The sequence below is a fragment of the Ranitomeya variabilis genome, chromosome 4 (genome assembly GCF_051348905.1).
Source record: "Ranitomeya variabilis isolate aRanVar5 chromosome 4, aRanVar5.hap1, whole genome shotgun sequence".
Taxonomy (NCBI): Eukaryota; Metazoa; Chordata; class Amphibia; order Anura; family Dendrobatidae; genus Ranitomeya; species Ranitomeya variabilis.
The window spans coordinates 129,951,698-129,978,640 of record NC_135235.1 but is presented as its reverse complement, the minus strand read 5'-3'; the positions used below and the strand labels follow the sequence as shown (position 1 = coordinate 129,978,640).

At 43.7% G+C, this 26,943-nt stretch overlaps 1 protein-coding gene across 1 annotated transcript in view; it reads right to left on the bottom strand.

Annotated features, from left to right (window-relative positions):
• MYOZ1 (myozenin 1) overlaps positions 1 to 26,943 on the bottom strand; it is an 82,843-nt gene that overhangs the window by 45,025 nt on the left and 10,875 nt on the right. The window contains exon 2 of the mRNA XM_077259259.1: positions 6,617 to 6,719. Coding sequence (XP_077115374.1) covers positions 6,617 to 6,686 — 70 coding nt within the window. The 5' untranslated portion in view covers positions 6,687 to 6,719. The remainder of the gene's footprint in view (positions 1 to 6,616; positions 6,720 to 26,943) is intronic.

Here is a 26,943-nt window from a genome sequence, read left to right as displayed (position 1 = left end):
TGGTCACCACAGCCCCCAGTATAATGACTGCCACAGCCCCATATACAGTACGGTCACCACAGCTCCTCATATACTTTGTTGTCTCCCTTCATAGCTACTCATTTCATGGTCCAAACACACATCCCCTCATTTCATGGCCCTCCATACTGCTTCTCATTTCATGCCCCCCAGCACAGTCTTGATTTTATTCCCCTCATCAGCACAGCACCTCCACCCATTTTATCCCCCCATCTGTACAACCCCCCCTCTCATTTTATGATTTCATGCACAGTAATATAAGATTTAAAATAAATAAATTTAAAAATACTCACATCACCTAATCCCGGTTCTTGTCCACCATCACCTCTGAGCAGCAGTTGGCTCTGAATGGGGTGATGACATCACTGCACTGCTCCATCCAATCTCCCCTGCATGCACCTTCTCCAACAAGGAGAGGGCCGGAAGTGGCCTGCATCTTGCTAGAGATCAACGGCGGAGCAGGGGAGATAACTACCCTTCTGTCCCGGGATGAGCACAATGCAAGTGCATTCGCGTCTGATAGACATGAATTTAATTGAGAGCAGGGAGGGAGCAATGGCCTGGGTGCAGGACAGAGAGATGGGTGAGCTGTGTCAGTGACTAACATCACTCACCTCCATGTCCACGCATCGACTGTCACTATGATGAATGTGTGCGGCCGCAAGAAGATGTCGGGCAACCGCAGGCATTAATATTTTGTTCAAAGTGTGCCCCTCGGGTAGGCAGGAGGTGTGTCCTAGGCAGGTGCCTACCCTGCCTACTCCTTGTCCCGGCTCTGCTTTAAACACGTTATACTTTTACTCTCAAGGAAGAAAAGTCTATAGCAGCAGCTTTCTCCTTTTTCCCCATTAAAAACAAATAAACGATCTACAAAGCTGAAACCAGTAGGGAAAGAATCTTACATAAAAAGAAAAGTTCTTTGTATTTTACAGTTGCCTGCAGCTGCAGAATTTGCTGCAGAATGGCAGGAGATTGACTGTATAAGTATAACAAGGTGGAACGGGGTGGTAGTCATAGTCAGAGTCTCTCAAAGCAACAGTCCAGAAGCACCCCGGCCCCTTGCACAAAAAATTACAGTTCTAATCCCAGCCCTGGGTCACAGTGGGTTACCTCAGTCCTGTAGCTGTTCTCCACAATAGGACGACATCCTCCGGATGAACCACGCTTCACATTGTATAGGGCCCAACAGTGGCAACTTGTATTTTAATAATAAAGGTGTAGAAATGAAGAAGAGATGAATGGTTCCTATTCTGTCCCTAGACACAGAAATGGCTGCAGCAGCAAAGTTCATATGCCAGAATCTGGATGCTTATAGTCCCTTCGGCGGGGCAGCTATGTAGTATTGGTGCCCGTTTCACTGCCCATGGGTCCGGGGCAGCAGTTTCTGTCCCCTTCCTGGGGTATGGTGTGGCACCCCAGGAGTTCGGTTGCCACAGTGGCATTGCCTCCCTCATAGGGGTTGATGTCATGCCTGGAAACAAGGAGGCGTCCCCTTACCAGGTAACACCAGCATCCAACACATTCCTGACTACAGACCAGAAGGGGGAGCTCTAGCACCTGGTTTCAGGGGAGCTTCCCTATAAGTTCTGGCTTGGAGGCGGAGTTAGTTAGTCGGTAGTCTGAGTCTGAGAGGAGAGGAGGGAAGTCAAGGAGAACCTTGGGAGTGGAGCTGTAACAAAGCTCACCCCAGAACAGAGCGCTGACAAAACAGGAAGCCAGAGTCCTTGGCTGTGTGAGTGCTGTACGCCCCGACAGCTGAATCTGGAGGGCAGGGAACTGCAAGCTACCTGGCCACACTGTACACCCGGAGGCACCACAGCAGACCTAGAGCACGGGGCTGCCAGTGAAAAAGCAGTGCTCGTGATAGGCTCACGCTGTCTGTAATACAGGCTAGAAGCAACACGCAGGAGAGGAATTTGAGCAGAGCTTAAAGCATCAAGGACCTAAGAGAACAGTGCAGAAGGAAAGCCTCCAAACCCACCTGGTTAGGTGGATCCTAAGTTGCTTCCAGGCTGCCTGGACCCCATCATCACCTGTTAGCCGTGCCCCGGACTGCACCTGCAACTAACAAGTAAAGGTAAAGGAAACTGCTGTCCTTGTGTCCTCCAGTCATTTCCCACACCCTCAGTCCTGCACCCCAACGTCTACGATCCCTTACCAACGATAATGGTAGCCCTGTGGCCTCGCTCCACCTGTGGGGAGCAGAACCATCCCAGCTACATCACCATCGGTCCCAGCGGTCCCATTAAGCAGCGTCGGCCACTCATTGCCAAACACAGCTATAATGCTGTAGATAAGCCCCCGGTCCGACCTGCAATTGAACAACAATAAATTATATTATACTCACCCGGGGGGCGGTCCTGTGCGGTTCGGTCCCATGGGTGTTGCAGGTCCGGGTCCAGCACCACCCATCTTCTTAGTGGTGGTCTTGATCTTCTTCGTGATGCTGCCCTCCTGCTTCTTCCTCACTCCCTGGCATCAGCGCTCCTACACAAGCATACTTCTCTGCCCTGTTGAGGGCAGAGTAAAGTATTGCAGTGTGCAGGCGCTGGGCCACTCTGACCTTTCCTAGCACCTGCGCATTGCAGTATTTTACTCTGCCCTCAACGGGCAGAGAAGTATGCCTGCGCAGGTGCGCAATGTCGGAGAGCAAGGAAGCAGCAGGAGGGTGGCGTCTCAAGAAGATGGGAGGCATCGGACCTAGACCTGCGACACCCATCGGACCAGAACGCCCTCCCAGGTGAGTATAACAAAACTTATTTTTCTTCACTTGCAGGTCAGACCGGGGCTTATCGACAGCATTATAGAATGCTGTAGATAAGCCCTGAAAGGCAGTGGCCGCATCTTATAGCGGCAAAATCTGCTGACAGGTTCCCTTTAAGGAGAATATGTCTCCTGATTTCACAATACAAACTGCATGCATTACTGTATAGATCACAAAAAACACAAAATATTTGTAAGGGGGCACCACAGACCGTGGGATGCCACCAGGACCTATACAGAGATGAACATACACAAAGAAGAACAGACTAGGTCCTATAAATTACTGTATAGATCCCTTGCACCTGATGCTACAAGTGTACTTACACATTGGAATAGCTCTATAATCCTTTATGAAAATCTAAAAGTTACCTGATTGATCGGTCTTCTGTGTTTCTCTTCCCTGCTGCTCAGCGCAATCTGTAGCTGTCAGTCAGGTTGGAAAGGCGGAGGCTCAAAACACTTGGATTCATGAGCATTCTCACTCATTAGCTGTACTAGTAAAATGCTCATTTTAATATCATGATTATACAGCCATTCTGACATGGACGTTTAAAGTAAATATGCTAGCCTCATCAGGTTATTCACGGCAAAAATCACAGCAATTTACTTTTGTCACAGACATGGAATGGGTCTTGGAATCGAATACAAGTAGCTGTCAGTTAATGACAGCAGCAATTAAGGCTAGGTTCACATTAGCGTTTGAGTCCGGGGCGTATCATCCGCATGCGCAAACGCACGCAAAAACGCATGCAAACACATGCTTGGACAGCGATTTTTATCTGCATCAGCTTACACATGACGGCAAAAAAACGCTGCGAGTGCATACGTTTGTATGCGTTTTTTGCCTGCGTTTGCATTTTTATGCGCATGCGTTCAATATTTCCAGGTGGGGTCATCTCAATGGGCGTGTCTCAATCACTTCCTGGACATGCGCAGTCCGAAGTACGCAAGCGCATCGAATGCATGCGTACGCAAGGACATGTGTACGTATTTGTTCCCATAGACAGTAATGCGGTTTTTTAAAGCACTTATCCGCATGCGCATGCCTGCGCATATTTGAGGAATTTTTGACACTTTCAAAAATGCAACATGTTGCGTTCGCCGGACCTCATCATGGAGCATTAAGGCTACTTTCACACTAGTGTTTTTTACATACGTCGCAATGCGTCGTTTTGGCGAAAAAACGCATCCTGCAAAGTCGTCTGCAGGATGCGTTTTTTCCCCATAGACTAATATTAGCGATGCATTGCGACGTATTGACACATGACGCAACCGTCGTGCGACGGTTGCGTCATGTTGTGGCGGACCGCCGGCAGCAAAAAACGTTACATGTAACTTTTTTTGTGCTGATGGTCCGCCATTTCCGACCGCGCATGCGTGGCCGGAACTCCGCCCCCACCTCCCCGCACCTCATAATGGGGCAGCGGATGCGTGGAAAAACAGCATCCGCTGCCCCCGTTGTGCGGCGCTTGCACAGTATGCGTCGGTACGTCGGGCCGACGCAGCGCGACGGCCCCGTACCGACGCCAGTGTGAAAGTAGCCTAAGAGGTTAAAAAGTACATGTCACAAGATTTTACAATATAAGCAGCTTACGTTATTATCTCTTAGACCTCATGAGACTGGGGTATCTGAATGGCCAAATAATTGTTTTTGAAAGTCTAAATATAATTTCCGCCCATCTAGTTTGATTGATAGCTCCTCAGTGTTCCTCCTCCCTGCAGCTCAATACACACTGTAGCTGACTATTTGGCTGAGTGGGTGGTTGGAGACTAAATACACTTGGACTCATAAGCTCTCACTCTTTTTCTGAACTCATGAAATGCTCATTTTAATATCAAGATTATACAGCCGTTCTGACATGGATTCATAAAGTAATTACAACAGCCTCATCAGTTCCATGAGATCTATTTAACAATGTATATGGATCGTATTTCAAAATCCGATGACCAATCTGCTTTAGTTGTTCAAATCTGAAACAGTTATTGACTTGCTGCAAAGTAAAAAATCTGCACCGCATTCAGATTTCTGCAGTGAAGGTACAGGTGCATCTCACAAAATTAGAATATCAAAAAGTTAATTTATTTTAGTTCTTCAATACAAAAAGTGAAACTTAATTATATAGAGTCATTACAAACAGAGTAATCTATTTAAAGTGTTTATGTCTGTTAATGTTGATGATTATGGCTTACAGCCAATGAAACCCCAAAGTTATTATCTCAGTAAATTAGAATACTTTATAACACCAGCTTGAAAAAATTACTTTAAAATCCGAAATGTTGGCCTACTGAAATGTATATTCAGTATTGGCACTCAATACTTGGTCGGGGCTCCTTTGGTATCAATTACTGCATCAATGCGGCGTGGCATGGAGGCGATCAGTCTGTGGCTCTGCTGAGGTGTTATGGAAGCACAGATTACTTTGATAGCAGCCTTCAGCTCCTCTGCATTGTTGGGTCTGGTGTCTCTCATCTTCCTCTTGACAATACTCCATAGATTCTCTATGGAGTTAAGGTCAGACGAGTTTGTTGGCCAATCAAGCACAGTGATACTGTTGTTTTTAAACTAGGAATAGGTACTTTTGGCAGTGTGGACAGGTGCCAAGTCCTGCTGGAGAATGAAATTTCCAACTGCAGAAAACTTTTGGCAAAGGGAAACATGAAGTGCTCTAAAATTTCCAGGTAGATGGCTGCGCTGACTTTGGTCTTCTTGATGAAACACAGTGGACCTACACCAGCAGATGACATGGCTCCCCAAACCATCACTGATTGTGGAAACTTCACACTAAACCTTAAGCAGCTTGGATTGGGTTCTCTCCACTCTTCCTGCAGACTCTGGGACCTTGATTTCCAAGGTCTAGTGTGAAGTATCCACAATCAATGATGGTTTCGAGAGCCATGTCATCTGCTGGTGTAGGTCCACTGTATTTTTATCAAGACCAAAATCAATGCAGCTGTCTACCAGGAAATTTTAGAGCACTTCATGCTTCCCTCTGCCGACAAGCTTATTGGAGATGGAAATTTCATTCTCCAGCAAGACTTGGCACCTGTCCACACTGTCAATAGTACCAATACCTGGTTTAAAAACAACAGTATCATTGTGATTGATTCGTGAGCAAACTCGCTTGATCTTACCCATAGATAATCTATGGGGTATTGTCAAGACTAAGATGAGAGACACCAGACCCCACAATGCAGACGAGCTGAAGGCTGCTATCAAAGCAACTTGGGCTTCCATAACACCTCAGCAGAGCCACAGACTGATCGCCTCCATGCCACGCCGCATTGATGAAGTAATTGATGCCAAAGGAGCCTCAACCAAGTATTGAGTACATTTACTGAACATACATTTCAGTAGGCCAACATTTCGGATTTTAAATTAATTTTTTCAAGGTGGTGTTATAAAGTATTCTAATTTACTGAGATAATGACTTTTGGATTTTCATTGGCTGTAAGCCATAATCATCAACATTAACAGAAATAAACACTTGAAATAGATCACTCTGTTTGTAATGACTCTATATAATTTATGAGTTTCACTTTTTGTTTTGAAAAACTGAAATAAATTAACTTTTTGATGATATTCTAATTTTGTGAGATGCACCTGTGTTTGTAATGCATGGACAAGGTTGTTCAGCTTTCATCCATGTGATGCTATTGTATTCCCATACCTTATATCTTAAAAGCATGTCTGATGATAATATTCTAAGCTCTCTACCTCCACACTATCCAGAGCCCACGTACCCACTTATTTTAGTAAAAATAAATATTTACATAAAATATATATATATATTGTTGATTTAAATAAAAAAAGTACATCTGCTTTGGATCTACTCACGGGTTATCTCCATGATGACCTTTGTTGCCTTTTTCCTCTTGTTTGGGGCTGGAGTTCCAGACAATGGCATTGCAGCAAAGACTTTATTAGGTTTTGTGTTTTTCTGTTAAAAAAAAACATACTTTATTATTAATTACAAAGAAAAAAACTCAGTAATGCAATAATAAGTCAGATTGTTTTTCCTAAGCATTTACAAAGTTCAGATAAGTCTTTAAAGGCAATCTCTCAGTAGGAACAACCCTCCAAAGCCATTTATTTGGGCATGTAGGTCATAGAAAGTAGAATAAAATATATATGGTACATTTACTTCGGCGATCATTTGTCTTATTCCAGAGAAATACAAATTTGTCTTAATATGTAAATGAGCCGTTAAGATCTATGGGCCGGACACTGATCTGTATGAGAATCTGCCACCAGAGCTTATTGTAAATGAACGGGGGAGTTACTACTGTGAGACATGTAGCTCAGGACAGCAGACTGTCAGTCATTAAATGTCTCACACTGGTAATTAAAATAAGCTGTGTATGCAGAGTCTTGGGTATATATATATGTGTGGATCATAGATCTTAACAGCTCATTTACATATTAAGAATAATGTGGATTTCTCTGGAATAAGACATCAGATCACAGATATCAAGGTATCATTTGATTCAGCTTTCTATGACCTGCATGTCATAAAGATGGCTTAGGAGGGTGATCCTACTGACAGACTCCCTTTTATGAATTTTATGAAAACTACAGCAAGCAGCCCAGTAAGTGACACATAGCTGGAATCAAGATCTCTGCCTCTACAATTTGCTGCTCTCAGATTATGTAGTGAAAACTTAGTGAAGAATTCCCTTTTAAAATACATATCATAAATTATATTCTTTCATATGGAAGCATATTTTATATAGTGTTACCAATATATGTTATGACACATCTTGAATAAACACTGTAATCCAAAAAGGATTGTTCAGTATTGCAAAAAGACATCATTTTTTCACAGATACTGACCTATGTTTTGTTTAAGGGCTGTATCTCTATTGAATCTCAGCCCTATTCAAGTGAAATGGAAATTAAACCTGCAAACTTTTATTAGCAAAATCATTTAGCACTGTATGCCTAGGTAGGCCTTATTAGATTAATGTTGGTCTATGTGTTACTGTTGTGCATCGTTGGGTGCGAACTTTGAAAAGGGGCCTGGCATGCAGAAACAGAGGCACGCTGGCCAATGAACGCTATCAGACTGATGAGAGTTCTCTCTGGCTGCCATCTCTGTCCTCCGCATGGTGCTTCCCAATGAGTGTTCCATCTGTAACATAAGTGTTTTTATCTAATATATAAAGCAGAATGTGTGTATGTATGTGTGTGTGTGTGTATGTCCGGGATTGGCATCCGAACCGTCGCAGCTACAGCCACAAAATTTTGCACAGTCACACGTCTGGACCCCGAGAGCGTCATAGGCTATATTGTGAGGTGAAATTTTAACCCCGCGCTTTCCAATTCACCAAACAATTTTGCCCCTATCTACATAATGGGGAAAAAATGAAAGGAAAAGTGTTGGAGGCAAATTAACAGCTGCCAGATGTGAACAAGGAGGACTTAAAGAATGAGAGCGATGGCGCCAAAGAGTATATACTGTACAGTTGCTAAGGTGGGGCCCCGACATGGGATAATCACCACACCACCACGGGGATATGAACACACACAGAAAATGCGCCACACACTACCACGTGCTCGAACACATATACCACCCTCAGCGCACATTTCACCACACATACACCAACCTCGCCACATAAAAGTCGAAACACAAAACTCGCCGCTCAAAACTCGCCATGTGCAAAACTCTCCACATGCAAAACTCGCCACACGTGCAAAACTTGCACACGCGGAAAAATTGCCACATGCACAAAAGTTGCAACACATGCAAAAGTTGCCTCACACAAAACTTGCACATACTCAAAAGGCACCACACATAATACTCGCCACGCGCAAAACTCACCATGCGCAAAACTTGCTGCACACAACTTGCTACACTAACCTGTCATATGCAACTCGATACACAAAAAGTTGCTACACGCATGTCGCCACACAAAACTCATCTCACAAAAGTCGCTACATGCATGTCGCCACACGCAACTCAACACACACAACTTGACACACGAAACTCGCCCTAAAACACACACAAGTCTGGTATTATCCTTCAAAAATAAAAATCTGATTAATAAGCTGACAAACTACAAGAGCAACAAATGTACCATATAGGAATCCGGCAGCTGTCAGTCACATGACCAGTCTATTATGTGTATGTGTGAGCTAATATATACTGCCAGGGGGTGGGCTTACTGTTGGCTGGGGATTTATCAGGCTGCCAATTTAGCTTACAAATACTGAGGTAAAAATACTGACCAAATAACGTGTGAATGATGTCTAATACAGGAGGAGATGACATACAGATATATACTATATACGGGAGGAGATGACACACAGGTATATACTATTTACAGGGGAGATGACACAGGTATATACTATATGCAGGAGGAGATGACACACAGATATATACTATATACAGGAGAGATGACACACAGGTATATACTATATAGAGGAGGAGATGACATACAGGTACATACTACATACAGCAGGAGATGACATACAGGTATATACTATATACAGAAGGAGATGACACACAGGTATATACTATATACAGGAGCAGATTACCTACAGGTATATAGTATATACAGGAGGAGATGACATACAGGTATATGCTATGTATAGGAGGAGATGACATACAGGTATATACTATATACAGGAGGAGATGACACACAGATATATACTATATATAGGTGAGATGACACACAGGTATATACTATATACAGGAGGAGATTACATACAGGTATATACTATATATAGGAGGAGATGACATACAGGTATATACTATATACAGGGGAGATGACACACAGCAGGTATATACTATATACAGGGGAGATGACATACAGGTATATACTATATACAGGAGATGACATACAGGTGTATACTATATATAAGGGAGATGACAAACATGTATATACTGAGGTGAAAATGAGAGGTGTGAGGTGAAAATGAAAAGGTGTGAGTGCAAAATGAGAGGAGTGAGGGAAAATAGTGGAGTGATCGGAAAATGACAGATGTGAGGTCGAAATGACAAGTGTTAGGGGGGAATGAGAGGAGTGAGGGGGAAAATAAGAGGAGTGAGGGGGAAAATGAGAGGTGTGAGGGAGAAAATGAGAGATGTGAGGGGGAAAATGAAAGATGTGATGGGGAAAATGAGAGGCGTGATGGGAAAATAAGAGAAGTGAGGTGCTATAACTAACCACAGATATTTACTATGCCCAGGCAACGCCGGGCTCTTCAGCTAGCTTAGATTTACAATCTCCATGCTTTTCTCATGGTCAACTTTATGTGGCCTGTTCAAGAGTTGGAACAGCCAAAAATTTGTTTGTCTTTGCACCTGAAGGAAAAACTAAGAATGTAGTTTATCAAAAGGCTCTCGATTAAGTAGTAGAAGATTACTTCACATTACTTGGCCAATTTAGTTAAATCTGTGTGGAATATCTCTGGTGTTGAAATATATGTTGTAAAATGCTTCTATTAGCTTAGTTTTTGCCTTTTAATAATTACATTTCTATCTATTTGTTTTGTGGTTTTTTGTGCAGAATAAATTATTGTTAACACATTCTATTTTGCTAACAGCAGTTATTACCCCGGGCGAAGCCGGGTAGTACAGCTAGTATATATATATATATATATATATATATATATATATATATATATATATATATATATATATATATATATACACTGTATGTGTGTGTGCGGATATTTGTTTTTGGCTATGTATGATACTGTAATTGTAAAGAGAAGAAGAATAAACTTGACTCTTTAAAAGGGTTATTCCCCCCAACATCCCCCCAAGCCCCAGTGATCCTTAAAAGGGGATGTCCACTACTTGACAACCCCTTCTCCTTCCCCATGTTTGGTCCCAATAAATTAAAAACACATACACTCACCTCCCATGTCAGTATTTGCATTCCTGGGGCTCTCTGGTTATTGTTATGATATTTGACCATGGTGACCAATCAGCTATGGCGTCACTGAGTCCTCTTTTGGACATATAAGTAATCAAGAGAAAGTCAGGGAGGTGGCTGCAGCTCACTCCCTCTTAATTACTTATACGTCCGAAGGAGGAGACACTAACGCAGTGCTGATTGGGCACTGGGCTCAAATGTCACTGGCACAGGCGGTGAGTATAAGTGTTTTTATTTTATCAGGGCCAAACATGGGGAATGAGAAGAGGTTGTCCTAGTAGTAGAAAACACCCTTAAAACAGGGCTCTGTAGTCCCATCCTAAATGGAGCAGAGGGGTGCATGCTTTGCCTCTGCTCTATTCATTATCTATAGAACTGCTGGGTGCTGCACTCAGCTATTTTTATCAGTCTTATAGAAAATGAATAGAGCAGAAGTTGAACATGCGCACCTCCATTAAGGACTCCTCTACAGAGCTCTAGTCTCAGGATCACTAGGTATTAGTGATGAGCGAGTATACTCATTGCTTGGGTTTTCCCGAGCACGCTCGGGTGGTCTCTGAGTGTTTGTGACTGCTCGGAGATTTAGTTTTTGTTGACACAGCTGGATGATTTACAGCTACTAGCCAGCCTGAGTACATGTGGGGGTTGTCTGGTTGCTAGCTGTCTATCAGCTGTAAATCATGCAGCTGTGGCAAGGAAAACTAAATCTCCGAGCAGTCACAAATACTCGGAGACCACCCGAGCATGCTCGGGAAAACCCGAACAACAAGTATACTCATTCATCACTACTAGGTATCCCAGTGTTTGGACACCCAGCAATTAGCAAGTTATCCCGTATCCCGTGGATCGGTGATAACTTGATTTTTGGAGGAATAACCCCTTAAAGCACCCCTCCAGCATTTTTTTTTATTTCAGAGATGGAGTGGCGCCATTTTCATAAGGTTCCTGCACCTAATATTATAGTTTACAGCTGATATCTTCAGCTGTTCCCAGTGCAGATCAGGTCCCGATCCGCTATCTTGTGACTGCAACTTCTGACTGATCGGAAGTCAGAGCAAACAGTAACAAGCACTCAATGTAAGTCATTGAGAGCCCGAACAAGGTTCTCATAGACTTACATTGACTTGTGACTTCACAAACACTGGAGTAATCCAGCACGTCACAACCTGCAGAAGATTGACTGGAGCGGCACTGAAAACAGATGAAGATGGCGATGGGTAAGTATTAGACTAGAAGCAGGGAACTTAGATTAGTGGCACCACTCCAGCACTGCAATAAAAAAAAACACTGGAGAGTGCTTTAAGGCTAAATGGCCTTTGTTTAGCATATACAGTAGGAGGCATATGTTAGAAAATTGCCTCCTATGGATTTTTTACAGTATAAAAAGTGCAGTCTACTACATTATTCCATACTTTTATTTGTAGTATACTATCAGATAACAGATAGACACATGTACAGCTCTGGCAAAAATTAAGAGACCACCACATCAAAACCCTGTCATGGGCAGCCCAATCTCCAGACCTGAACCCCATTGAAAACCTCTGGAATGTAATCAAGAGGATGATGGATAGTCACAAGCCATCAAACAAAGAAGAACTGCTTAGGCCTCTTTCACACTTCTGTCTTTTGTCTCACGTCGAAATCTGTTGAGTTTTGAAAAAACAGGATCCTTCAAATTTTTCTGCAGGATCCTGTTTTTTCCCATAGACTTGTATTAGGCTACTTCCACACTTCCGTTTTCTGGGGTCCGTCGTGGTGCAGTTAAATGACGTATCGATGGACGTCATGAAAATAGGTAAAAACATGTGCGATCCAGTGTAATGACGGATCCGTCATACATAAATTCCGGGAATTAAATGTCTGGGGACGAGAGAGAGAGAGATTTTTCCGGACTTGAAAATCATTCTGGGCATGCTCAGAAGGGAAAAACTGGATCCGTCGCTGGATTCCTGTGTGTGACGGTCCATAGGCTTCCATGGCCATCCATCACAATCCGTCGCTAAGGCTACTTTCACACTTCTGTCTGGAAGCCTATGGATGCACGATCCGTCGCTGACCGTCACACACAGGAATCCAGCGACGTATCATGTTTTTCCCCTCGGAACATGCCCGGAAGGATTTTCAAGGCAGGGAAAAACTCTCTCTCTCTCGCTCTCTCTCCCCACCCCCACCCCCAGAATCTTATATTATAAAATTCAGCCAGGAACTCAGTCGACGCATCCGTCATAATACTGGATGCGTCACACACATTTTCCTCTATTTTTCACAACGTCCGTCGATGCGTCATTTCACTGCACTATGACACACAGCCAACGACGGAAATGTGAAAGAGGCCTTACATTTTTGTGCCAGAAGCAGTGTGAAAGACTGGTGGAAAGCATGCCAAGATGCATGAAAGCTGTGATTAAAAATCATGGTTATTCCACAAAATATTGATTTCTGAACTCTTCCTGAGGTAAAACATTAGTATTGTTGTTTCTAAATGATTATGAACTTGCTTTCTTTGCATTATTTGAGGTCTGCAAGCACTGGGGTTATTTAAAATTTTGACCATTTTTCTTTGTCAGAAAAACAATACAAAATGCAATGCTTGGAACTTCGGAGACATGTTGTCAGAAGTTTATAGACTAAAAGAACAATTTGCATATTACTCAAAAATATACCTATAAAGAGAAAAATCAGACAAACTGAACATTTTGCAGTGTTAATTTTTGCCAGAGTTGTATATATTAAAGAGGGTTGTCTACCCCTGGTGAAGTTTTCGGCAAGTCCGTCAGCTTGCTGAATCCTAGCAGTTAGTAATGCACACACTGTTAGGATTCGGCTCTGCCACTTCCATCAGTCATCACGTGACCACAAATATGCCCTTTTACATGATTTCTATTACTTGCCAACTAGAGTCGAGATGAATCCTAACTTTGCTTGCTGAAGATTTCTTCACGGTTAGAGATTATCAAAAATATTCGTAGGACCATAGTCTAGTGGCCATGTTGCTAGTCCATAGCTGCCAGACCAGAGCACTGCAGACTTGCTCTGTCAGAATCTCCGATTAGTTGGCCTGATGGCAACTATGTCATGCCTGGTGTGTACATCATGATATGATAGTTATAAGGGGAAAGAGAGTGAGGATGGGAGGCACCATTGCCCGATCTGCATAGGGTACCAAAACACCTTGCCCACACCCTAGTCCTAGTACTAATGTACTGCAGGATGCAGAAGGCCTCCATGATAGAAGGTAGAGGCATGTATTAATTGAGCAGAACCTAAAGGTACCCATGCAATTAGCTCAGTGGAAAATCTATTCACACAGATAAACATAGTCACAGTCCATAGAATTGCAAATCTGCTTTACTATGACCAAAACAAAGCCTTTTATTACATAGAAAATTAATGATCAAATACAGCTACAATTGATAGCGCCTCTGTAGGGAAAGTGCAACCAATCCAAAGCTGCAAGTAAACTATGTGTCAAAGTAAAGAATAAGTCATTGCCTACAAAAAACGAAAACATTTGACAACATTAAGTAAGTCAATCTGAAATAGCCATTGATGTGCACATGTACAGTTTTTTGTAACTTCTTTTAACTACCGTACTTCAGGGTTTGGAAATCGTGAAACCATTAAAAGAAGTAACATATTCATTCTCTGATCGGCTTCATTTGGAAGCTGCCAGGCTCTTTATAGTTGAAAGTATAAGGAAAAGATGCCGATGAGGGAGCAAAATAGTGCCATAAAAAACAATGGCAAAACTACCAGCGATGCGGTTTCAGGAAAAGACCATTGGCTAGGAAAACTTTGGCGGCTCAGCTGATAATTTAAAGATTTTGTTTGCACACACCCTTAGGCTACATTCACACATCCGTGTTAGTATTACCATCCAAGATAAATGGAACAATTTTTTATCAGGTGTCATTTTAGTTGTTTCCTTGTTTCTTTTGTATTTTTCTCATCCCTTTTTTTCACTGAAGCAGGTTGACTGTCTGAACTTTTTTTTCTCCATTGACTTTTAGTAATAGGTCAATTAAAAATAGATTAAACTTTGATGGGAAATTGAAGAAGAAAGTCTGTCTTCCTAGTTTCATCCAGGTCTCATGGATCTCCATTGACTTCATAGAGTCTCAATGACAGAGTCTGATCTGCAAAAATGGATGCAAGTAGGATCTGATCTGAGTGTTATGGACTCGAGACATGGACCTGTTTTTAAAAATGATGTGTGTAAAGCTGAATGAAACTTTATGGGTCGGTGTGCTATGGAAGATAAAAACGGACGGTAACAAGTATCTGTTGATCTTATGTGGAAAGAAACTATGGTCCCTCCCCAAAGCGTTAGCAAGAAAAGTGTGTGGAACAGGCCAAAGGGTTATAAAGCAAATTACAGTCATGTCTGACTTGGTTTGCAAAATCCATGACCAGTATGTAGGACACCATTGATCTGTGTAATAACGCTGTCTCTCTTCAGTGTATTACCTGACTGTGGCGGTAAAGTCTCTACATTTGCAGAATATTTTGAGCCAAGAATGGGATTGGTTCCTATCAGAACACAGGAGGGAAAATGTTCAGCTCTTCTTTGGGAAGGGTTTTCCAATCTGCTTCTTGACACAAAATATCCAGCTCCCACATGGAGCCACATTATATTCACCTAAAAGTTGAACTGAAAAGAAACAATGGAGGAACTGTAACAAGATGGATAAATTTAAAAAAATAACATTTATCTGGAATAATTTGTGAATAAACCTGGAAACAGAAGAGAAGACATTTTTATAAGAACCATGTATTATAATCATCAAGTGTTGAAATAGTGTATATATGACTGCTCTCAGGGACACAGAGTCCGGACAGTTCCAAGGTCATTCTTAAGATGAGATCCCTGCTCATGTGCTCTCCACCCTTTACAATAGAGGATGATACGATCAATACCCCCATAATAGCCACAAGAAACACAATAGACAGAAGGTCGTTATTGTTTGGCCGAAAAGTTTGTATCATTTGTACTATTTCTTGGATTTATACCTATCTCGGACTACGTTTTAATCGAGTATTTTGGCGTGCTTGAAAAAAATGCTCGAGTCGCCGCAGCTGTTCAACAGCTGCAACCCATACAGGAAATGCCTGTTTGTTAGGACATCCCTTTATGTGTTGCAGCTGTTGAACAGTGGGGAGACGTTCAGCCGCTGCAACTCAAGCATCTTTTTCAAACATGCCGAAGATACTCTATTAAGACACGACCATGCTCAGATAGCACCTTATGCAAGCACGCTCGCGCTTCGCTATTCCTTTTCACATATATACAAGCACAGCTAAGATGAATTTTCACATAGCCTTAAACCTTCATGTATATATGCTCATAGGATTAACATTTGCTCTGTTCTCAAGCCAACCTTTAAGTCTTACTAAGTCTGCAAATACCGAGAATCTTATTATGCAGTTCACAGTACAGTCTCATGCCCAGTTATAGGGCCAGAGAAGCTGAGCAAACTGATGTATATTTTTGACAGAAAAGACTTCCTATATCTTGTGTTTTCTCTGCATAAATCCCTTCTATTTCTCTGCTTTCATATCCAGTGGAAAGTCGCTGTATGACTATATACAGTATACAGAGATACTGCAGTTGCCAGTCACTAAGTTGGCCCACTTGATTCTTAAGCATAGAAAGAGGATGGATTTAAATAAATGAACTGCAAGATAAACTATACACTTCCCTGTAACATGCTGCTCACAGACTACAAATAGAGCATGACAAATTTTCTTTAAAGGGAAGAATGTCAGTCAATTCATGCTGCCCAAACCACGGGCAGCATAAATCAGAACCTGGCAGCACAATTGCAGTCTGGCATGTTTTTTTCAGAGGCATTTCAGAACAAAACTAGTTTAAAGATCTGACTGCGGACCATAGGCAGAAGGAGACTAGTTTATTCTGTGCGTGTGCCTAGGACCTCCGACCAGACCTTTAACTGATTTTTCTCAGAAACACCAGATCGTCAGCAAAAAAACATACCCGTCTGCAGTCATGCTGCCATGCTCTGATTCATGCTGCCCAAACCACGAATCAGCTGACAGGTTGCCTTTAAAATAGCATTTATTTTGATATTTTCTTTTTGCAATAGCATCTCTAGTCGTCAAACTAGCAAATACTTTTGTAATTTGGTGAAATTGTAGATAATATTTTTGGTAATGCCAGTGGCCTGCAACTCTAATACCCCAATAGTCTGTACTACTGGTGGGTTACAAATAGTGATGAGCGAGTGTAGTCGTTGCTCGGGTTTTCCCAAGCACGCTCGGGTGGTCTCCGAGTATTTATGACTGCTCGGAGATTAAGTTTTCATCGCCTCAGCAGCATGATTTACAGCTATTAGCCAGCTTGATTACATGTGGGGATTCCCTAGCAACCAGGCAATCCCCACATGTACTCAGCCTGGCTAATAGCTGTAAATCATTCAGCTGCTGTGATGAAAACTAAATCTCCAAACAAATACTTGGAGGTCACCCGAGCGTGCTCGGGAAAACCCGAGCAATGAGTACACTCGCTCATCACTAGTTATAAACTGAAGAACACTGGTTTTAGCCAAATGTGTTCAGACAGGAAATTCCACAATTCAATAGGATTAATAGTAAACTACTAACCCTAAACTAAATCCTAACGTAAACTAAAACGCCTCCTCATTGGCAGGACAGGACAGGACATGTGCTGCCTAGAACAATGACAGTCTATGTGCCGAGAACAATCTATTACTGCTCATTTTGTGAGTGTCGGAAGTGTGATCTGCCTGTCTATAAAAGCTTTTAAATGAGTGTTGATCAGCAAACAGTGTAAACCTACCCTTAGAGTATCACAGAGTGGGACACTCTTTGGTTCATACTATAGAGCAGACCTACACAACATATGGCCAGCGGCAGCATGTGGCCCACCAAACGATGTTGTGAAGCTATTGTAGCTGTCCGGGAGACTCTGCTCCTTCTTCCCATATTCAAATGTATTCGCGTCCATCAGATGCAAATACATTTGAATGCTGTGGAACTGGGATTGAGGCAGAGAAAGCACTAACTTGCAGCAGAGTGATGAGGTAAACACGCTGATGTGTCAGGACTCTGAACATTTTTTACCTTTTCTGCATTACTGCCCTTTTCCAAGATGGTGTCTTTGGTCTCATGTGCACTGTGTCTTCCTGTTATAAAACTCCACCCCAGCCTTCAGTCTGTGCTAGAGTATTCTGCCTTGCATCCAGCTCCTGACCTCTGATTACTCCCTGGCTATATACCTGCTCCTGTGACCTGTGTGGTGATCCTGCTACTCTGCTCTGAGTTCCTGCTGCATACACCAGTTTCCAGTAATCCTCCTTCATCTGCTGCTCGTGTTTACTTCCATCTGCATTTGCTGGACATGTAAGCTGTTTCTGCTCTGCAAAAACCTGAGACTATTAACCAGGCCTCCCTGGTTGAGCTAAGATATGATTTGAACTGCCTTATAAGCTTATCTATCTGTGTTTGGACTAAGACAAGGATTTATTCGTGTCAAGTATCCTCAAGAATAACTGTGCTTCATAGACTTTCTGCTTGATTGCATTTTCCTCTGAAGTTTCCTATAGACTGCTAAGCTGCGTTTAATATTTACACCAAGTGTTGTGGACTTGAGTTTCTCTCTGCACCTGTTTGAATCACCATGTGATAATATAGACTTTACCACTTATAAAACTGTGTCCTGTAGTTGTCTTATTCCACGCAAAGAGTCTCCTGAGTTATCCCCTATAATTATTACATGATGACGTCATCACACTGCTGCCGGGGCCACACAGGCAGAGGAGACATGAGGCACTGGTAAGCGCTCCAAGAAGGAGACAAATATTAAATATCATGTTATTTTAGATGAGGGGCCTGGGAAAGGAAAGGGTGGTGTTACTACGAGGGCACATAATGTGGTAATTTGGAACATTATGGGCATTTTGGGACATTATGGGGGACATTATAAGCCAATTTGGAACATTATGGGGGACATTGTGGAGAAATTCAGACATTATGGAGCGATTTGGGACACTATGGAGCAATTTGGAACATTAAGGGGGACATTATCAGTCAATTTGGGGGACTGTGAAAGGGGGCATAGTATAGTGAGGGCAGTGGGGTGGGGATGACTTGGAAAGGGGCAGTTTGGATGAGATATGAAAATGGGCAGTATGTGGGGGGACATGATGGAGAGGGGTTGTGTGAGGGATATTATGTGGGGAAGATATTATTCTGGAGAAGAGCAATGTGGGGTGATATTATCCAGAGAGGCAGGATATTTTGGAGAGGGGCAGTATAGGGGGATATCATACAGATGGGCAGAATGTAGGGTATTTGGGGGTGAAGGGCATTTGTGGGGTATATTATAGAGGGGCAGTATGGGGAAGCATTTTGGAGAGGGGCAGTGTGGGAGATTATTTTGAAGATGAGCAGTGTGTGGATGGGGGTGTTTTAGAGAGGGTTGAGGGGGGTATTTTCGAGAGACAGTGTGGGTGGAATATTTTGGAAGGGGTCAGTGTGGGGGGATATTATAGAGAAGTTCGGTATGTGAAAGTTATTTTGTGCAGGAAGCACATTGAGGGGAAATAATTTATTCAGGGGAGATATTTTTATTTATGAAGCAGTATAATAATGCTTTTACTTTTAAGGGCATTGTGTCAGGATGTGCTCCTGAAGACAAAGTAGAGGCAAGCCTGGAGAGAAAACCTCTGGGCATGGAATCATGGAGTCTGCGCTATATCGAGACAAAATGATAGGAATAACTCCAACTAGAGAAGATATCACTTATAAGGTACCTGGATGTAAATGTTTTTTGTGATACTGACTACTAGGGTTGAGCGAAACGGATCGTTCATTTTCATAAGTCGCCGACTTTTGGCAAAGTCGGCGTCTCATGAAACCGAGCCGATCCCTGTGTGGGGTCTGCCATGCGGTACGCGACTTTCGCGCCAAAGTCGCGTTTCAATGACGCTAAAAGCGCCATTTCTCAGCCAATAAAGGTGGACGCAGAGTGTGGGCAGCGTGATGACATAGATCTCAGTCCCCACCATCTTAGAGAAGGGCATTGCAGTGATTGGCTTGCTTTCTGCGGCGTCACAGGGGCTATAAAGGGGCGTTCCCGCCGACCGCCATCTTACTGCTGCTGATCTGAGCGTAGGGAGAGGTTGCTGCAGCTTCTTCGGAAGCAGGGATAGTGATAGGCAGGGTACATAAAGCCACAAACCGCTTGTGCTGTAGCGATTTCCACTGTCCAATACCACCTTTTGTTTGCAGGACAGTGGAAGCTACATTTTTTTTTCCTCAGCGCTGTAGCTCATTGGGCTGCCCTAGAAGGCTCCCTGATAGCTGCGTTGCTTTGTGTGTACGCCGCTGTGTAAACCAACTGCTTTTTTCAAAGCACAAATCCTGTTTTTCCTTCCTTTCTGCACAGCTATCTTGTGTGTTTGTCCACACTTTTGTGTGCAGCAGTCCTTTTACAGCTGCCTGCCATACTTTTCTGAGATAACTGCAGGGAGATAAATATTGGCAAGTCTGCCTCCGTGCCATTGCTGTGTGTGGCATCTCTCTCTCATTGTGTGCCACTGAAAACACTGTGTAATACTTGTCCTTTTTTTTTTTTTTTTCTAAATTCTCCCTTTTCCAAAAAAAAAATTAGTGGGAGATAAATATTGTCAAGTCTGACTCCGTGCCATTGCTGTGTGTGGCATCTCTCTCTCATTGTGTGCCACTGAAAACACTGTGTAATACTTGGCCATTTTTTTTTTCTAAATTCTCCCTTTTCCAAAAAAAAAATTATTGGGAGATAAATATTGGCAAGTCTGCCTCCGTGCCATTGCTGTGTGTGGCATCTCTCTCTCATTGTGTGCCACTGAAAACACTGTGTAATACTTGGCCTTTTTTTTTTTTTTTCTAAATTCTCCCTTTTCCCAAAAAAAAATTATTGGGAGATAAATATTGGCAAGTCTGCCTCCGTGCCATTGCTGTGTGTGGCATCTCTCTCTCATTGTGTGCCCCTGAAAACACTGTGTAATACTTGGCCTTTTTTTTTTTTTTCTAAATTCTCCCTTTTCCCAAAAAAAAATTATTGGGAGATAAATATTGGCAAGTCTGCCTCCGTGCCATTGCTGTGTGTGGCATCTCTCTCTCATTGTGTGGCACTGAAAACACTGTGTAATAGTTGGCCTTTTTTTGGGGGGGGGGGGTACATTCTCCCTTTTCAAAAAAAAAAAAAAATATTGGGAGATAAATATTGTCAAGTCTGCCTCCGTGCCACTGCTGTGTGTGGCATCTCTCTCTCATTGTGTGCCACTGAAAACACTGTGTAATACTGGGCCTTTTTTTTTTTTTTTTCTAAATTCTCCCTTTTCCAAAAAAAAAATTAGTGGGAGATAAATATTGTCAAGTCTGACTCCGTGCCATTGCTGTGTGTGGCATCTCTCTCTCATTGTGTGGCACTGAAAACACTGTGTAATACTTGTCCTTTTTTTTTTTTTTCTAAATTCTCCCTTTTCCAAAAAAAGAAATTAGTGGGAGATAAATATTGTTAAGTCTGACTCCGTGCCATTGCTGTGTGTGGCATCTCTCTCTCATTGTGTGGCACCGAAAACACTGTAATACTTGGCCTTTTTTTTTTTTTTTCTAAATTCTCCCTTTTCCAAAAAAAAAATTAGTGGGAGATAAATATTGTCAAGTCTGACTCCGTGCCATTGCTGTGTGTGGCATCTCTCTCTCATTGTGTGCCACTGAAAACACTGTGTAATACTTGGCCATTTTTTTGGGGGGGTACATTCTCCCTTTTCAAAAAAAAAAAATTATTGGGAGATAAATATTGGCAAGTCTGCCTCCGTGCCATTGCTGTGTGTGGCATCTCTCTCTCTCATTGTGTGCCACTGAAAACACTGTGTAATACTTGGCCTTTTTTTTTTTTTCTAAACTCTCCCTTTTCCAAAAAAAAAATTAGTGGGAGATAAATATTGTTAAGTCTGCCTCCGTGCCATTGCTGTGTGTGGCATCTCTCTCTCATTGTGTGGCACTGAAAACACTGTGTAATACTTGGCCTTTTTTTTTTTTTCTAAATTATCCCTTTTCCAAAAAAAAAATTATTGGGAGATAAATATTGGCAAGTCTGCCTCCGTGCCATTGCTGTGTGTGGCATCTCTCTCTCATTGTGTGCCACTGAAAACACTGTGTAATAGTTGGCCATTTTTTTTTTGGGGGGGTACATTCTCCCTTTTCAAAAAAAAAATAAAATATTGGGAGATAAATATTGTCAAGTCTGCCTCCGTGCCATTGCTGTGTGTGGCATCTCTCTCTCATTGTGTGCCACTGAAAACACTGTGTAATACTTGGCCATTTTTTTTTGGGGGGGGGTACATTCTCCCTTTTCAAAAAAAAAAAAATATTGGGAGATAAATATTGGCAAGTCTGCCTCCGTGCCATTGCTGTGTGTGGCATCTCTCTCTCATTGTGTGCCACTGAAAACACTGTGTAATACTTGGCCATTTTTTTGGGGGGGGTACATTCTCCCTTTTAAAAAAAAAAATTATTGGGAGATAAATATTGGCAAGTCTGCCTCCGTGCCATTGCTGTGTGTGGCATCTCTCTCTCATTGTGTGCCACTGAAAACACTGTGTAATACTGGGCCTTTTTTTTTTTTTTTAGGGTAAATTCTCCCAGAAAAAAAAAAAATAGTGGGAGATTAAGATTGGCATTTCTGCTTAAGTGCTGGGCCTGTGTGTGCCATCTGTCTCAAATTATTGGGCCACAGAAAACCTAGTGTGTAACATTGGGCCTGATTTTCCTTTCAGTGTCAGGCACCTATAAAGGTATATATAAATCCTACAGAAGTTTGAGTTCACCTTATAAGTTGTTTTACAGTAACAAATAGTGTTACTTTGGTTACATTTTGCAAGCAATGAGGAAGTCTAGTGGAAGAGGTCGTGGCCGTGGGCGGTTATTGTCAGCTGGTAATGATGGTAGTGGTGGTGGAGCATCAGGTGGTCGTGGTAAAAGCAGTACAGCACCTAAGTCTCGAGTTGTTGAGCCAGGTTCCTTGTCTGGCTACACAAGGCCTCGAACGCTCTCTTTTCTGGGAGTAGAAAAACCACTTTTGAAGCCGGAGCAGCAGGAACAAGTATTGGCTTTCATTGCTGACTCTGCCTCTAGCTCTTTCGCCTCCTCCTCGGAAAGTGCCAAATGTCAGAGCAGTGCATCGTCAGTGGATGCTCCCGGTCAGGGACAAGTCGCTTCCTTGTCTTCTTCACCCAGAACAAGAGAGAAGGATGCGTCAGGAGACACAACGGGTTACTCCATGGAGCTCTTTACACATACCGTTCCTGGGTTAGACAGTGAAACAGTTAACAGGCCATGTCCATTAGAAGTTGAATCGGACATGGAGTGCACAGATGCACAGACACAGCCAGATTACTATGCTGTTCCTTTGACTCAGACCAGAACATTGCCCTCACAGTGTACTGAGAAGAATCAAACCCAGCGGAGACTATGGTGCCCCGTCACGGACGCTATACCGCCGGCTTACACGGTGACACAGACGAAATCGCACACGACATAGAAGAGGAGGTCATAGATGACCCAGTTGTGGACCCCGATTGGCAGCCATTGGGGGAACAGGGTGCAGGCGGCAGTAGTTCTGAAGCGGAGGAGGAGGAGCCGCAGCAGGCATCAACATCACAACAGGTTCCATCTACCGGGCCCGTATCTGGCCAAAAACGCGTGGCAAAACCAAAACCAGTTGGAGGACAGCGTGGCCATCCAGTTAAAGAAGCTCAGTCTGCAATGCCTGAAAAGGTATCCGATAGTAGAAAGAGTGCAGTCTGGCATTTTTTTAAACAACATCCAAATGATCAGCGCAAAGTCATCTGTCAAAAATGTTCAACGACCTTAAGCAGAGGTCAGAATCTTAAAAGTCTAAATACAAGTTGCATGCATAGACATTTATCCACCATGCATTTGCAAGCCTGGACTAACTACCAAACGTCCCTAAAGGTTGCAGCACCCTCGGCCAATGAAGCTAGTCAGCAACGCTACATCCCTTCCCTCCCTGTAAGCCGACCATTTCCCACACCACCTGCAGTATCTGTGCAGCTTTCGTCGCCAGGCCAAAGCAGTCAGGGAATCACCAGGTTAGTAGTAGGAAACACTGCATGTAGGGCACCGGCAAGAATACCATCTCCAACCCTCTCTCAGTCACCCATGTCCACCGGCACCACCGCTAGTTCCACGATCTCCAGCTCTCCAGTCCAGCTCACCCTACATGAGACTCTTGTTAGGAAAAGGAAGTACTCATCCTCGCATCCGCGTACACAGGGTTTGAACGCCCACATTGCTAGACTAATCTCATTAGAGATGATGCCCTACCGGTTAGTTGAAAGCGAAGCTTTCAAAGCGCTGATGGACTACGCTGTACCACGCTACGAGCTACCCAGTCGGCACTTCTTTTCTAGAAAAGCCATCCCAGCCCTCCAACAGCATGTTAAAGACCGCATCGTCCATGCACTCAGGCAGTCTGTGACTACAAAGGTGCACCTGACAACAGATGCATGGACCAGTAGGCATGGCCAGGGACGTTACGTGTCCATCACGGCACACTGGGTGAATGTGGTGGATGCAGGGTCCACAGGGGACAGCAATATTGGGACAGTTTTGCCTAGTCCACGGTCAAGGAAAGAGTTGGCTGTAGGCATTCGCCCCCCTCCTCCTCTTCCTCCTCCTCATGCAGAAGCGAGAGCTCGTCCACACACCCCAGTCGCACATCCACTCCATCCGCAGCTGCCACTGTTGCACACCAGGTGTGCCATTATGGGACAGCTAGTGGCAAGCGTCAGCAGGCTGTATTGGCAATGAAGTGTTTGGGCGACAACAGACACACCGCGGAAGTTCTGTCCGAGTTCTTGCAGAATGAAACTCAGTCATGGCTGGGCACTGTACATCTTGAGGCAGGCAAGGTTGTGAGTGATAACGGAAGGAATTTCATGGCTGCCATAGCCCTTTCCCAACTGAAACACATTCCTTGCCTGGCTCACACCTTAAACCTGGTGGTGCAGTGCTTCCTGAAAAGTTATCCGGGGTTACCCGACCTGCTCCTCAAAGTGCGCAGACTTTGCTCACATATCCGCCGTTCGCCCGTACACTCCAGCCGTATGCAGAACTATCAGCGGTCTGTGAACCTTCCCCAGCATCGCCTAATCATCGACATTTCAACAAGGTGGAACTCCACACTGCACATGCTTCAGAGACTGTGCGAACAGAGGCGTGCTGTTATGTTTTTGTGGGAGGATACACATACACGGGCAGGCAGTTGGATGGCAGACATGGAGTTGTCAGGTGTGCAGTGGTCGAAGCTACAAGACCTGTGTCAAGTCCTTCAGTGTTTTGAGGAATGCACACGGCTGGTTAGTGCAGACAACGCCATAATAAGCATGAGCATCCCCCTAATGCGTCTGCTGATGCAAAGTTTGACGCACATAAAGGAGCAGGCGTCTGCAGCCGAGGAAGAGGAAAGCCTTGATGATAGTCAGCCATTGTCTGGTCAGGGCCGTGTAGAGGACGCGGTAGCGGGCAAAGAGGAGGAGGACGAGGAGGATGATGGGGATGAGTACTTTTTTAATGAGGAAGCTTCTCCTGGGCCAACAGAAATTAGTGGCGTTGCAAGGCCGGGTTCTGTTTTTTTAAGGGAGACAAGTGACGTAGATTTGCCTGTAACTGCCCCTCAAACCAGCACAACCGCAGATTTGCCAACAGTAACTTTGGCCCACATGGCGGATTATGCCTTAAGTAACCTCAAAAAGGACCCACGCATTACTAAAATGATGAGCGATGACGATTACTGGTTGGCCTGCATCCTTGACCCTCGCTATAAAGGCAAATTGCAAAATATTATGCCACATGAGAACCTCGAACAAATCTTAGCAACCAAACAAGCTACTCTTGTAGACCGTTTGATTCAGGCATTCCCAGCACACAGCGCCGGTGATGGTTCTCACACAAGCTGCAGGGGGCTACATGGCAGAGGTGTTAGGGGTGCACAGATCAGAAGTGGCGTTGGACAGAGGGGTTTTCTGACCAGGTTGTGGAGTGATTTCGCAATGACCGCAGACAGGACAGGTACTGCAGCATCTATTCAAAGTGACAGGAGACAACATTTGTCCAGTATGGTTACTAACTATTTTTCTTCCCTTATCGATGTTCTCCCTCAACCGTCATTCCCATTTGATTACTGGGCATCAAAATTAGACACCTGGCCTGAATTGGCAGAATATGCGTTGCAGGAGCTTGCTTGCCCAGCCAGCTAGTGTGCTATCAGAAAGAGTATTCAGTGCTGCTGGTTCAATATTAACCGAAAAAAGGACTCGTCTGGCTACCCAAAATGTGGATGATCTCACCTTCATTAAAATGAACCACTCCTGGATTTCAAATTATTTTGCCCCACCTTTCCCGGCTGACACCTAGCTTTCCTATAAAAAGGTCTTGCTTGTGGACTGGTCTTACTGAGTGTTCCAATCTGTTAATTTGCAGCAGCTGTTTGTCCAGCATACGACATGTTTACACCTCCCCCAATGGGAAAAATCCCCCCACGGGGCCGTTGTCTCGCCACTTGGCGCAAGCACCCGTTACAGTGCTGATTGTCTGAAGAGGCGGGTGTGCCCGCTTTTGGTCGACGGCATTGCCACTGGGTCCCTCATAGTACAATGTAGTGTCTCTGGCGGTGGTGGTGCGCACCCAACGTCAGACACACCGTTGTAACATGAGGGGCCCTGGGGCGGTACCGCCGGCCACAAGAGAGTTCCCCCCCCCAGCTCAAACTGTGCTGTACCACGTGCAAAATTATCTCGCACAGCTCCACCAATGTTTAGTCTATGCACTGACATCATTCAATGCCTGGCACTGACAAACAATACCAATTTGTATGCATCTATGATGCTAGTTAAAGTAGTCTGGGTCAGTGTCCTATATTGACACCAGTAAATACTAATTTAATGCCAAATTACTTTGTCATAAACTCTGCAGATGAGCTCACCCCTGTACCTAAGCATGCCACCCTTTTTTTACTTATAGTTGTTTTGCGAGACATTAACATCTATTTATTTTTTTGGAGTACTAACTGTGTCAGACACTCCTTGCAATACTCCTCCACTGACCACAATGCTGCCTACCTGTGTATCCATGTAACCGATGTAAAACTGCCATGAGCCTATTGTTGGTTATTTTAGGCCTTTGTGAGCCTGTCTGCGGCCCCTACTTGCAATACTCCTCCACTGACCACAA